Below are 14,065 nucleotides of genomic sequence, written 5' to 3'. Positions count from 1 at the left end.
TTTGTTGTTATTATTTCATTTATAGCTGCTTGCTTTTATTATGCCTTGTTCATTCCTACCCTGTTATACTTTTTGCTTTCTGGTTGGAGAAATTATTAGAGGTTATGGAGATGCATGGTTAAAAAGTATCTTTCAGTTTCTCTTTAATGCATCTAGCGATCATAAAGGTGTTAGCCAAATCGGGTCATTTCTCCTTCGATCGGGAAAAAAGGTTTGAGATTGGTTGAGTTGCGATGACTTGTAAAAGTTGAAAGGAAGGAAATATAGATGGTTATGATATGTTTGGTAACATTCGTGTTTCTTGTTTTTTCATTTCTTATTTATTGTTTTGAGAAAAATAGAATTACGATCGATCATTGTTTTTTTAATTGAAAAAAGAAATGAAAATATGTTTGGTAATTATCTATTGTTCTTTGTTCTCTAACATTTTAGATTAAAAAAAGGTAAAAGTTTTATATGAAATTTAAAATTAAACTAAATATTCAAAAAAAAATTTATGTTATTTATTTATGCATTTAGAGAATAAAAAAGATAAAATAATTATTTTTATCTATTTTTTGAAAAGAAATAGAAACAAGAACAAGAAATGTTATTTTATTGTTTTCAAAATTTCAACGAGGAAAAAGAACAATTATCAAATGTTCTGAAAAATTAGAAACAAGTGAGAATGTTACTAAAAGTGTCCTCTAAGGTCAAAATAAAATAATTTTTACTTTTAAAAATTGTGTGTATTTATGATACGAGGTTTTGTTTTTTTTTTTTTTTTGGTATTTTGAAGAAATTGAAGGGGACAAAAAAGAGAAAAAATGTTATTTGATAAATATAAAGGGAATTATGAGATATGAGGGTTCCAAAAATAGGTTCATGAACTTGAAGGAAAATGTTTTTCCTTTTTTGTATATCTCTGCACAAGAGCTACATCAAATTAATTTGTCTTTTATATTCTTCTCTCTCATATTAAATTTCTCTCTCTCTCTTCACTTTCCATGTCAATATTTATCCACACAAAATTCTCCTTTTGTCCCAAGAAAAGGAGGAAAAAAAAATCCAACTAATTTGATCTGAACTTTGATTTCATGGCTTTAAATTATAAATTGAATTAATTAGTTAGTGTGTATATATATATATATATATATATATAAACAACCAATCTTTTCCATTATATCAAATTAGCTATAGAAAGAAAAAATCCAATCATATATAAATATAATGACCAATTTACCCATATTGATATAAAATATATATTATATTTATTGCATGCTTCTTCTTTCGACTTTAAAGTAAACAAGTAATTATGATTCATTAAATTGACCCAACTATCCAATCAAATATTTCTAAAGGCTTTAATATGACAAAATGTTTAAAAATCAGATTTTTGTATTTTCTTTGTTATTTCGATTTTGTCCTCATTATTTCCACAAATCGATATGCCTAATATGAACTAGATACTCACATGATATTCGTGGTATCATTTATATAATTGATGTACCAAATACTAAGTATATTATTGATACATATTGATGAAGGTATATCCCTGTTATATAACTGATATATCTTATATGAAGTATATTATTCATATATTCAAACTAAATATATGAATAATATGCTTCATATTAGATATATTACTGTTAAATCTTCTTCGAGTGATTTAAGTAACATTATTTGTTTCTTAATTATTGATATATCAAATATATATATTAGTGATATACATCATTTTACGTCGGAGTTGAACACTCCATCTCTCTCCACCATAACAAATGCTGACTTTAGAGTTAAGATAATATTGAAGCTCTCTCTCTCTCAAAACATTGGAGTATAGTAGTTTGAAAGAAGATGTATTATTTATTAGGCAAGTTGGCAAGTTGCAATTGCAAGAAGTCTAAAGATGGGTCCTACATAAACCAACTATATCCAATATTCCAATTAAAGTTCCAATTAAAATTATGTAATTCCATTTAAGTGCAGCACTTAAAAGAAGAAGGAGAAGGCTTACAACCAATGGAGAAAAACACTTTTTTTTTCTCTCCAAATTTGAGATCATAATTTAAAGTAACATCACTTTCACTCATATCACCTTCACTTTGGCAGAGGACGATAGGAAAGCAATACCGTTCATGGTGAATTCTAAATGGGCTTGAGAAGTGAGAAGATTGGTAAGGCTGAGCTTGCTGAATGAGCTTGGTCAGGAAGACCTGTATAAAAAAACAAAACACTCTAACGCTCAAGTCAGTAAACGTCGATTTAAGGTCTCAAGTCAAGATTAGATTGCATACCTAGAAACAGAATGAAGCTTCTATTTATAGGGAGTCAGGTGACAACGCAACGCGTTCGACCATTCAATTGTATTGTCGAAAAATCTGTTGCATAATGTAAGTCTCTTGGCTCCTAAAAGTCGGAGTATGACATTACCTTCAACCAAATGAAGTTTGGTAGAGCTTACTAGTTACCTTTTGGTCGAGTTTTGAGGTGGTTGGCCATGTTGATTCTCCAAAATTCTGAAGAATCTAGCCATCCACATGGCAAGTTCATTTTTTTCCTCCAATTCCTGAGGGACCATTAGAACAAGATCATATGAGTATAGACAAAGAGATGGACACATTTTATGGAGTTGTTAAAATCACGTATTCTGCCTATGATGTTATTATATTAAATATCCATGTTTGGTGTTTGTCATTTCCATTTCCAAAAATCTAAACAAAATGAAATTGAATGGTTGGTATATTATGAATTGTTTGAAGGGTTTAAGGTCAAAAGTGATCATCATCATCATCATGTCTTTCCATTGCATCTAACTCATATCTTTCTTCTTCCCTTTCACAAACTCAACTTGCAAAACCCCTCAAAGCAAAATCCCTAGTGGCCCACATGCTTAACACACAAACCCTAAAGTTCTTCTCTCCCTCTCCATCATCACTTTTTTCACTATCTAGTTACCATTTTAAGCCAATATTCATTCGAGAGGGGGAAAAAAGAGGGTGATCTTCAATGTTATTAGAGATTTCACTTGTGAATTCGATTCGTATAGTTTGAAGTTGAGAAAGTCGAGCTTAATTTTGATACACGGATTTACTTATCTAAGACTATACATAAAATTAGACTTCTAAAATGCTACTTCTAGCTATAGACCGACTTTTATAAAATTATAAATTCAAACTTCTAAAACTCATCTCTTGAAATATGTTAGATAATACTTTGTTCTCAAGGATAGTTTGGGTGGTTTAGGGTTTCAAGGAATATCCTTCATGTATTGGATTCAAGCCACAAGGAACGCAACCCCACCAAACCCATTGCGTATGTATGAGTATGGAGACACTACGCATACCTTACTTAATTTTCACTTAAGAAAAGGAAAAAATATTGTTGATAAGTAATTTTCCCAACAACTATAAATTCAAATTTCTAATTAAACTCATCTCTTTTAATACTATAGGTAAGACTTTTCTAACTCTTAGCCTATGCATTTAAAAACCGAACACATTTTCTGTGTACAATCAAATACTCCCCAACATTTTTTCTTTGGTGAGAGGAAAACGTACGTACCTCTTGGATTCTTAATTAATTTGAGACAAACTTTAATTAGAGATTCCTTGTTGTATAATATTACCATCATATTATTATAAATCTACGTAACCAAAATTTATGCTTCTCTAAAAGTATTATAACGTATAAAATTTAATTTTAAAATTAAAAAATAAACTTAACATTGTAAAATTGAATTTGTGGATCCTTTGACTTTGATCTTGTAAAGAGAAATTAATGGATTTTTTTCTTTTTGTTTTGGGTAATTGCATTGATTTCAAAAGTTTGGAGTTCAAAGGGGAAGATTGATTTATCAGAAAAGTGGTTAAATTTGGAAAGCATATGAAAACAAGAAAGTAGCATTGAACTGCAAAAGTGAAACTTTTGCTGAATTTGTCATCTTTTCTAAAATCTGATTTTTCACTTTTCAGAGTCCTCCTCCCACCCCCTTTGATGCATGAAGCAAAGAAATTGACCGACTATGCGAACGTCGGTTCGGGCAAAGATGACTTAGACAGTGAGCTAAGAACCTACAAAACAGAACACACACTTCAATGTCAAAGTCAATAACCGGTCGAACTAAACTCGAGAGAGAATTTAGTGTTCGCGTAGCTTAAAGTGGAGCGTAATGGTTCTATTTATAGATAAAATCTCCAACAATGTTACCGACAAGGCATCAACCGCTCTTTAAGGTTGCCGTGAAATGCGGCGTGTAAAACAATCGGTTCAACGAGTTACATGGAAACGAGATTATCAGTGAGCTTGGTTGGCTCAGCCTCCAAAGTGATCGGCTTGAAACATCTTATGGCCGAGGTGATGATACTTGGATTGTTCGTATTCACAAGCTACGTGTTACGTTTAAGATCCAATTATCTCTTGCCACGTGTAAGTTGAAATTCTACCTCCAACATATATATAATAATAATAATAATTTACAAAACCTTTTAAGATTATTTAAAAAAGACCTTTTAAAATTATTTTACAAATAAATATTTTAAGTTATTATGTTGTTTTTATTTTTTAAACCGAGAAAAATTATAGAGAGAAAATAGTTAAAAGAGGAAGAGAAAAATTATAGAGAGAGGAAATTTAGAGGGAAATTTTAGAGTGAACAATATGTAAGAGAGAAGGAGTGTGAGAGAGAAGTTATAAAGAGATGAAAATTGTCAGAAAGAAAGAAAAATTTAAATAAATAATAGAGAGGTAGGGAAAATATATAATTTAAATAGAAAAATTTTAGAGAGATAAAGAAAGAGAAAAGTTGGAGAAAGCGAAAGTAAAAATTATAGAAATAAAAGAAAAAATTGAAAGAGGAATAACTTAGAGAGAGAAGAAATTGATATGTTGAAGAGAAAGGTAAGATGGAGGTATAATTTTTCTCTTTTGTTTCCAAAATTTGTAGACTTTTATGGATTTTATTTTTACTTATTTATTTTTTACTTTTATGGAGTTAAGAATGAGAAAAAAGAAATAAAGAAGGATTATGGGTTTAAAAAACTAAAAATGACAAAAAGAGAATCTTACTTGAAAAATAATTTTTGACATGCTATATATATAGAGAGATTTAAATAAGGTATGAAAATTTGTGTTAAGAATAAAAAAAGAATGAAAAAATATTCAAATGGAAAAAAAAAAGTCTTAACTCGATAAAGAAATTTTAACGACCAAGTTAAAAATCACTTGCCTAATGGGATAAAACACTTATTATTATTTAAAAACACATTTATTTTTTTTTATATATAATCTTAAAAGGTAATAAAATTGTATTTGTAAAAAAAGAATAAATATGAAGTGAAAAATATTAATTTAAATTGGGTTATTGGGAAAATTGAAAGGGTAAGTCTATATCATATGGATTCTTTTTTGCTTTTGATAGAAGTGGGAGTAGGTTCCAATTTGCAAGGACATATTTATTATTTTTCACCCAAAATGGATTCTGTCTCTCTCTAGAATATTAAAATGACTATTTATTAATATTTCAATTACAAATTATTGAAACAATTTGACATTTTGCATACATACCTAATCTCAATTAAGATTATCAACATTCTAACAATACTTTCATTTACAAAACTAATATTTATAGAATTACGTGTTTTTGTACTTTCAAATGTTTTTGTTAGTACAAGAATTTATTTTGAAAATTATCGTAAAATCTGAATATTGCATTTAATAGGACTCGCAAGCTTGTGTTTTAAACCACATATATTAAGTTTGACACATCAAAGTTGATGTGTCCAAAATAAGTGGCTTAAGATTTTTGCCAAAGACAATACCACAATTTAATGTTAAAGAAAGAAAATAAAAAAAATATATATATTTTAACTTTATAACAATAAAAAAGTTAATTTTTAATTGTAACAGGTTAAATTTTACCAAATGTAATACATATATTTCTTGATTATTATGATGATTTTCATTCCACAATAATTTCATATAGAATCAAATACGATCAAATATTTTACACAACAAAAGAAATAAAACGAAAGAAATGGACGAAACGACAGCGTTTCAGCAGTTCTGTACACTTGCAATGCAATGACCGAAATGCACTCCACATCCGACACCACTAGTCACTCTGTGCCCCTGGCTCGTCTGTTGAAAGCAAGGATATTTCGGTATTTTCACAAACGAAAAAAGAAAAAGACCAGAAATAGAAATCCACAAAATTTTCCCAAAAAAAAAAAAAAAAAAGGATCAGAAAAGCATCGAGAAAATTCGGATTTGAGTTTCAATTCGTTTCGGTTTTCACAATCCAAATCCTAATCCATTAGATCGCCGGAAGATTACCGTTTCCTCGTCGATTGATCCCTTCGGCGACGGACGCCAATTTCTGCAGATTCAATTTCACCACCGTATCGGCGAACAGACGCGCATCCTCCTCCGTATTCCCTGCCGGAACATCCACGGCGTACGATTCCAATACGACGCTCCAGATCTGGCCCTCCCGCTCCACCTCGTGCACGGACGTCACCGATCGGTAGTTCCGGAGGCGGTGCTGGCCGCCGATGATGCTGAATCCGATGACGCGCCGGTCGTCGTCGTGAATATCGAGCCTCTCCGTACTGGTATCCGCCGGCAGGCCGGAGATTACATTGACCTCTCTTGTGGAACCTAAGGTCATTGTGAATCCATCGCTCACCGTACAGCTCTTGATGAAGTGCTTGTAACTCTGCGGCTTGTCGAACCGGCGGACGACGGACCAGACGGCGTCCGGCGGGGCGTGCACGCGCTGCGCGAGCAAGGAGGAGCAGCGGCCGCGGGTGAGTTTGTAGGTGTGGAACTCGGCGACGGAGTCCTTCAACTCGTCGAACTCGTCCTGAGTGAGGCCAGACGGCGGCGCGGCGAGGTGGTGAATGGTGGTGAGAGGAGCCTCGCCGGAGTTCGGTTGACGCTCCGCCGCCGAGCCCTCGCCATCGCCCTCCTCCATATTTTTTCGTCTTCCCCCAAATCTGCGTCTCGTCTGTTTTTAATTTTTTTTTCCGCAGTGGGAATATAAAGACAACTCAGAGGAAGAAGGAGGGCAGTGGGCCCCGCACCCCCACCCCTCTGCTTTGTTTCATTATTTGTCTGTTTTAGTGGTGAGGGTGAAATGGTAAATTCATACGTTTTGTAAAATTATAAATTTGTTCTTTCAAGTTTCAACCACTTTCAAAATCAAAATTTTTAATAGATCATTGGACTTAGTTTTCGTCCTTTTTCTTGTTTTTAATAAAATTTCAATCAAGAAAATAGTCGTGCAATGGGAATTCATCTGCCCAAGGAAAAAGGGCAGTGCTTTTGTAGCATATTAACGATCTTACATTGAAAAGATAAGAGAATTAACAAGAATCTATAATAGACATAAGTTATTTTTCTCTTATCGTCAATTAATTTTGAGATTGAACTTATGGTATCATAGTCTAAGATGAACAACTTGATTCTGATTTCTCACTACGTAGCTAGAGTAATGGACTCAAATGTCCTTATATCAAACTCAATTACTAATGTCTTTCACACTTAGAATCAGATGATTTTTACATTTGCATTTTTGTCATTCCATAAAGTTTTTTTTTAGAAAAACGAAGAGTTAGTGTTCGTCTCTCGCTTCTAGTACACATGACGGGAAACTATTTCCCTTCTAGAAATTTGGGTTATTTAAAATCTACCAAACTTGTTTAGCTAACAAAACTTGGTTAAAATCTTCGAAACCTCTAAAGTTTAGACCATTTACCACATATGCTCTCATCTAATCCAGTGGATATTTCTACGTTCTTTTATAGAACCCCACACAAATTTGGCTACAGTTAGCATTAATTTCCTGGATGAGATATTTTAAGAAGCATAGAACAATTTAGCATAGGTTGGAATGCTTTGAGCAATACTTTTGATTAGAATTTCCTGGATGTGATAAACCTATTTTCTTTTACCCATTTAAATTTAATTCTTGCGTCTAAGTTTTTGTTATATATATATATATATTTAATGCTCGAGTTTAATATGCATATTTATTATTAAAATTGATTAGAAAATCATTTACTCTTTGTGATTAATTGTTTTGTTTGAAACATTTAGCTTTAGGTTTGCGTTTAGCATATTTTGTTGAGTTAAAATTAAGTTTCTTTATTCTTGGATTTAATTTGAAGTGAAATTGATTGAAACTAATAACTTGTAAAATTGGTATATATTGTGAATTTATTGGGTTGCTTTGCTTGTTGGATTAACTATGATTATTTGTAATTCATTGGTATATTAATTATTAATGTGGCCTTGTAAATTGCCAAAACGTATCTATTATTGCTTATTATTAACCCTATTCTAATGTAAGGACACATGACTGTGAATTAACATACAATAAAAAAAAAATAAACAACATTTAATGCTACTTCATCGGATAAGGGTGACACGTTGAAATTTAATCGATTTTTACTCCCTACATAATATTGAAATGATAGAACACGGAGAAGAAAAAGAAAGGAGAATTATATGATACAAAGGACCATTGAGTCGCTTTTTGTATAATTTCACTATAAGAGACGGCAACAGAGTGGCGAATATACTTGCAAAGATAGACTTGGTGATGAATGAAGAAATATTTATCCAACTTGAAGAACGACCTTTGAAAATATCTCAGATGTTTCTTTTCCTCTCTGTTAAAAAAAAAAAAAAAATCATCCATCTATCCGTTCTCTACCATATTAAGATTCATATAGATCACATATTGGTGAGATAACCGATGCTAGTGTGCTTTGATGTGCATGTTTAACAATCATCTTCTTTCAACGATCTTTTCTATTGGAGCATCGGAAGGGTCACTACCATATTTCATCCACTTGATTAGACTTCTAAAACTCGAACACTTTTTCTTCTACCTTTGAGAATTTTATCAACATAGCTTGTCTAACAACCGACTCTGACGTCAATTATCGGACAGCTAACTCTATTTTGAGCTTAAATTTTATGATTTTTTTTTTAAATTCTACTCATAAAAGTTGCATAGCCGTCGTTGTTTATATATTTAAATTTTTTTTATCACTTGTGATCTAAACTATATTGGTACCCCAACATTGAACTCGAACTTAACAATAATTGGAGAGATAATAAAGATAAACGCCAAGGGTTACAATAAACAATCTTTTAATAAATTTATCAGTTCTAAGTTCTAACATAATAAAAAAAAAAATAAAAAAAATTTGTTTTGCTTTTAGAAAATTGAGAATATTCCTATAGCTTTTTGAATTAAAAAAAAATTATTTTCAATAATAAAGGGAAAAAGCAGTAGCAGCATGCCAGAGCTGATCCAGCTAAGCTTTACTGTTGAGTTTTGTGTATGATCAATCCTTTAATTCTTTCCTTATCCTTTTTTTTTTTTTAGTTTTAAAGTCAAAAAGATATTTTTTTCCTCTTTAAAATCACAAATATTTAGAAAAAAGGAAAAAAGAAAACTTTTTGTTTTCATTTGGACATGAAGCATCCAACTGAAGAATGTGATTGGCCAGCAGCCATCACCAACATCTCCTCATTCCTCCTTTTTTTTTTTTTATATAATTATATATAATATCAATCATCATCACCATCATTTTTCCTCCCCTCTTCATTTGCTTTATTGAGCATACAACTTCCTAAAAATTTTGATATTGGAAAAAAAAATTGTAGTATTATCTTCCATTAAAAAATCAAAAATTTGAATCTCCGAACTCAAAAAAGAAAAAAGAATTGACACGATGATACGTTATTTTCTAAAAATCTAAGACACGAACACCTCAATGACATGTTTATTAAAACATACAATTTTTTAGGAAGAAAATTCAAGGTCAAAGCTTTATGCATGTTTATGTGTAAAAGAGCGAGTTGATGTATTTTACTCTCAAAGTTTATTATTTTGTCCTATACTACTATTTATGTCTATTTCTTATGCTTAACAAGTGTACGATATATGCCTAACAAGTGTCGAATCTATATTCACTTATTACAACTAGTGTGTGACACACGTGTATTTTAAGCTATTGAGTGCCCGACAAGTGTTGGAGTGTTCAAGTATCCAACACGAGCACGTTACCCAAAATGAAGTGTCCGAGCTTCTTAGCTAACCTTATCTCATCCTGTTGACACTTCTAGTAACGATTCAGTTCAATCGTTAAGATGTATTCTACTATGGAAAAAGAATCAGGTTTCGTAGTTTAATAGCTTTTATAAATTGAGAATGGATTTCTTCCCCCTTTTTTTGTTTTCTTAGAGGAAGGAAATGAAGAAGAATGTTAATTTGTTCAATCAAATGAAAAGCAAATATGACTCAGAGGGATTCATAGTCATCCCAAGCTAGATCTGGTGATCTCATAAGCCAGAAAACAAGCAGCATTTGCAGGTACACTCCTGGCCATGGCAGGACCGAAACCTTTGTACAGTCCTTTAACTCCTTCTGAGGCCAAGATCTTTCTAATTGCATCAACTGAACCCGAGTACTTCGGGTTTTTGTAATCGTCTACTTGAATTACACTTTTGACGACATCGGTTGGGTAGACGGAGCCCCAGAACGTAGCTCCAGCTAGTCCTCCAGCCACAATCAGGGAGCCTCTTCCGAGTTTTGAAGTGTCTGGGCCTCCTGCAAAGCGCTGCTTCAGCAACTCATACACCCCAAACATGGCCGCATTTCCGGGTATTTCTCGGGCCATGGTTGGAACCAATCCCTTGAAGAGTCCCCTTACACCGCCTTCCGACTTCAGGACGTGCCGGGCAACATCCATTGGCCCTCCATACTTCACCGTGAGGCTAGCTGAACTGGATTGTGCCAATGCACTTTGGGCTTGCAATCTGCAATTACAATTAGAACAGACATATTAATGGTCATGTTGATATCAGTACTATCTGATTAGCTTTGTGAATTATCAAGAATATGGAAGACGGTGGTAAAATGATTCGAGTGGGACTGGAAAAACGAACCTGCACTTGATTAATTCGGTGGGGCAAGCGAGAAAAGACACAGCAACTCCAGCCCCAGCTCCACATACTACCTGCTGATTGACAGTTAGGGGTACACCAGGTTCAGATCTCAACAGTGCTTCCATTTGGCCTCTTACTGAAAAGAGAACGGCATTGAAGGCTGCCACAGTTGCGAGCGGAGCTCCCATACCCTTGTACAACCCTCGAGGGCCTTCGGCTGCTATAGTTTGCTTGACAGCATCCATGGCACCAGAAAACTTGGGAGGTTGGCCAGGAAGTGGAGCAGGCTGGCTTTGCAGCTTGACCTTTATGGTATCAAACGGGTGCCCACATATCAACTGTGCTGCCCCTCCGACAGTCCCAGCGGTGAGGTCCTTGGCCACATCTCCCATCTTTGGATTCAATATAAAAAGGGGGCGAAATGTTGGGAGAATAAACGTATCTAACGACACCAGTCAGCTTAAAGAAAACAATGGAGTCTTTCTGAGTCTTTCGAAATGATGAATCTGAAACAAAAGGAATGTGAGAGAGATGAAAACAAATGAGCAATGCAAGAAAAAGATATTTCATCAACAGATGGACCCAAATGACAACACTTCACCAATACATGCTTCAATCACACAGCACCCTGATCCAAAAATATAGAATTCTAAACAAAGAACGACCAACTACTATAAATCTTCAGTTGTGAGTTAAAAATTACATTATGTGTCCCTTCGACGTTTTCCACTTCCCGTTGGTTTTTATTTATATTACTACTTACTGTAATTGCAAAAATATTTCTCTCAAAAGTAACTACTAATACCCTTGGGATCTTTATGTGTTTTCCATCTATATACTTGTACTTCTGTGCCAAGTCAGAATCGAGAGATATATAGGGTTTTCAATACTACCACCATGGCCACCCCTAGGAAAGTATGCTCGGAGTGGCTTTTGTTGTATAAAAATGAATTTCAAGTATAACTTCTAAGAAGACAAAGAGAGTATGTGTAAGATATAAGCTAGTGTTTACTTCAGTATAAGATAACGGATTGCACAGCTGACAACTCATTGCTAAAGTGCATTAGTAAGATCAAAACATATTGAGTCGATTTTTATGCAAATGGTTAGTAACATATTAGTGTTTTTTTGGCACCAAAACTATGGACCTATGGTTCGAGGGTTATCTTCTTGATATGTCGAATGGTATCAGTAAGGCATCCCCCATTCCAAACAAGGAAAAAGGGTTAATCGAAGTATGAACGAGTTAAAAATAACTGGTGCAAGTCTAGTAACAATAATTATACTCAAAGACGGTAGTGAAACTAGATCAAATCAGAAGAAGCAAAATTTCTTATAGCACATCAACTCTAAGAGTCCTTAAAATGGCAGAAAGGACATGTCAATATGAAGCCAGTGGTAATAAGGTATTGTAGCAATATTGTAGATATGTGTTCGAGCTTAGTGTAGATCAGACTATGCTTCGGCAAATGCTACCCATTGCCAGTAGAAGATAGATTATGCTGACTACTTCCTATAGGCTATACGTAATTCCATTTATCTAGAACGCCTAGAAATTTCCCATCTGAATGTAACAGCGATTGGGTATTGACTGAAAATGCAGACACATTTTCTACAATTCCACATATAAATTTGATAACATTCAGTCAAAATTTATAATATTCTAAATCAGTAGATAAGTGTAAACAAACAGACTCAAGCATGAGTGCTATGCAGAAAACGAACGTAAAGAAGGAAAGAAAAGACGAAGTATAATCCTAGAAAAAAAATTGATGCATAGCCTTTTCAATTATTCCATAGATCTCCATAAACAATCGGATTTGTTTGACAGAAGAAACCTTAGCAAGTCATCCCAAGAAGAAGAAGAAGAAGAAGAAGAAGAAGAAGAAGAAGAAGAAGAAGAAGAAGAAGAAGAAGAAGAAGAAGCACCATTTTGCAAATAACCACACAATTATGTTCAATGAAGTAAGTTGGTTTCACTAATTGCTATTTCTTCAAAACAGGACAACCAGAAAATTTCCTGTGAAGCTAAGTAGTTTGCTTATTGAGTCACATAGACATTTGGGGGAGGGAAAAGAAGTATCAAGTAACTTCAAAATGCAAATGAGATAACTGTTGGTCCATACTTTAATAAATATAACAGAATTTTTATGAATATAAAAGGAAGCATAGAGAAGATAGTAAACTAGCCAACAAAACTCTCTGTTTCACCCATTATACAACTACTAGATGGTTTTAAAATCTGATTCATTGAACACAGATATCAGGAACAGCTAAAATAGAATAATTTGGTTAGAAATAAGTTAATCAAATCACCGTCTCCATTTCGCATCTGAACTATCAGAACCAAATTTCAGAACACCCAGATTTAGAATTTGAAAATGGACACCCAAATTCAAGAAAATTCAATGTTGCAAGTAGATAGTGTATTTCCCAGATTATCCAATCTGATAAACAAAAGCAATCAGACCCAAAAAACAGATCGAAAGATCAAAGTCAGCCCACAGAAGAAGAGGAATCGTGTACTAACATGAGAATGCTAAAAGCTAGAGGGCGATTAGTGATGGGTTTTGGATGGCGAGGAAGATTGTGCAAGTAAAGAAGAGATATGAACGAAGTTAAAAATTGGAGCCACAAACAGAAAGATGGGTGAGAAAGGCAGAAAACCCAGATTTATGGGAGTGAATATGGGCTTCACAAAATGAAGGAGAGGGAAATGTGGCTGAGAGAAGCCCAAAGAAGAAGACAATTTCTGAAATCTGCAGCAGCAGAATTAGAATTAGAATTAGAATTACAATCAGAATCAGAATCAGAATACCTTTGTTGTTATCTCAGCCTTTCTTTCGCCTCCTCCACCGGTTGAATTCAGCGCATGATTACGGCGGCGGAGAGAGAGAGAGAGAAGCGAGAGACTGCAAATTTGCGATTCTTAGCTCCTGATCATGTTCAGAATCAGGGATTGGATATTTGAGGAAGAAAACATTGTTTTTTCCTTTCCGTTTCTCGTGAATGTAGTTTTACTTTAATTAAGGGAATATTAGCTTTAAATTCTATTTTTTGACTTTCAAATGAGTCTATTTTGGTCTCTAAACCATAAATATCTGTTGAGAGGTTTACATTTCCCACA

General features: G+C 33.6%; 2 protein-coding genes across 4 annotated transcripts; both read right to left on the bottom strand.

The window, feature by feature from the left end:
* Positions 1–5,889: 5,889 nt before the first annotated feature.
* LOC148208779 (abscisic acid receptor PYR1-like) lies at positions 5,890–7,005 on the bottom strand. The gene is made up of 2 exons (XM_088119271.1): positions 6,310–7,005; positions 5,890–6,114 (listed from the first exon to the last, which is right to left on the bottom strand). Exons 1-2 carry the CDS (start codon positions 6,947–6,949, stop codon positions 6,089–6,091), a joined length of 666 nt encoding a protein of 221 aa, XP_087975397.1. The 5' UTR covers positions 6,950–7,005; the 3' UTR covers positions 5,890–6,088.
* A 3,164-nt stretch (positions 7,006–10,169) lies between these two features.
* LOC111014859 (mitochondrial carnitine/acylcarnitine carrier-like protein) lies at positions 10,170–13,935 on the bottom strand. Of its 3 annotated transcripts, none has more exons than XM_022289713.2 (3): positions 13,757–13,935; positions 10,939–11,444; positions 10,170–10,809 (listed from the first exon to the last, which is right to left on the bottom strand). In XM_022289713.2, exons 2-3 carry the CDS (start codon positions 11,328–11,330, stop codon positions 10,308–10,310), a joined length of 894 nt encoding a protein of 297 aa, XP_022145405.1. In that variant the 5' UTR covers positions 11,331–11,444; positions 13,757–13,935; the 3' UTR covers positions 10,170–10,307. The 3 variants fall into 3 exon arrangements, with proteins under 3 accessions (XP_022145405.1, XP_022145406.1, XP_087975177.1); XM_022289714.2 differs by lacking the exon at positions 13,757–13,935 and adding an exon at positions 13,469–13,648; XM_088119051.1 differs by lacking the exon at positions 13,757–13,935 and adding an exon at positions 13,255–13,446.
* Positions 13,936–14,065: the final 130 nt, after the last annotated feature.

The sequence above is a fragment of the Momordica charantia genome (genome assembly GCF_013281855.1).
Source record: "Momordica charantia cultivar OHB3-1 chromosome 10 unlocalized genomic scaffold, Mcharantia_2.0 BLBB01000010.1, whole genome shotgun sequence".
Lineage (NCBI taxonomy): Eukaryota > Viridiplantae > Streptophyta > Magnoliopsida > Cucurbitales > Cucurbitaceae > Momordica > Momordica charantia.
This window is presented reverse-complemented; position numbering and strand designations above follow the sequence as displayed.

Bases quoted from the DNA above. Each gene is read 5' to 3' on its own strand.
- LOC148208779 (XM_088119271.1), bottom strand. From the start codon at position 6,949: ATGGAGGAGGGCGATGGCGAGGGCTCGGCGGCGGAGCGTCAACCGAAC. The intron at 6,115-6,309 runs GTAATCTTCCGG...TGCTTTCAACAG, and splicing joins GATCAATCGACGAGGAAACG to ACGAGCCAGGGGCACAGAGT.
- LOC111014859 (XM_022289713.2), bottom strand. From the start codon at position 11,330: ATGGGAGATGTGGCCAAGGACCTCACCGCTGGGACTGTCGGAGGGGCA. The intron at 10,810-10,938 runs GTTCGTTTTTCC...TTGTAATTGCAG, and splicing joins ACCGAATTAATCAAGTGCAG to ATTGCAAGCCCAAAGTGCAT.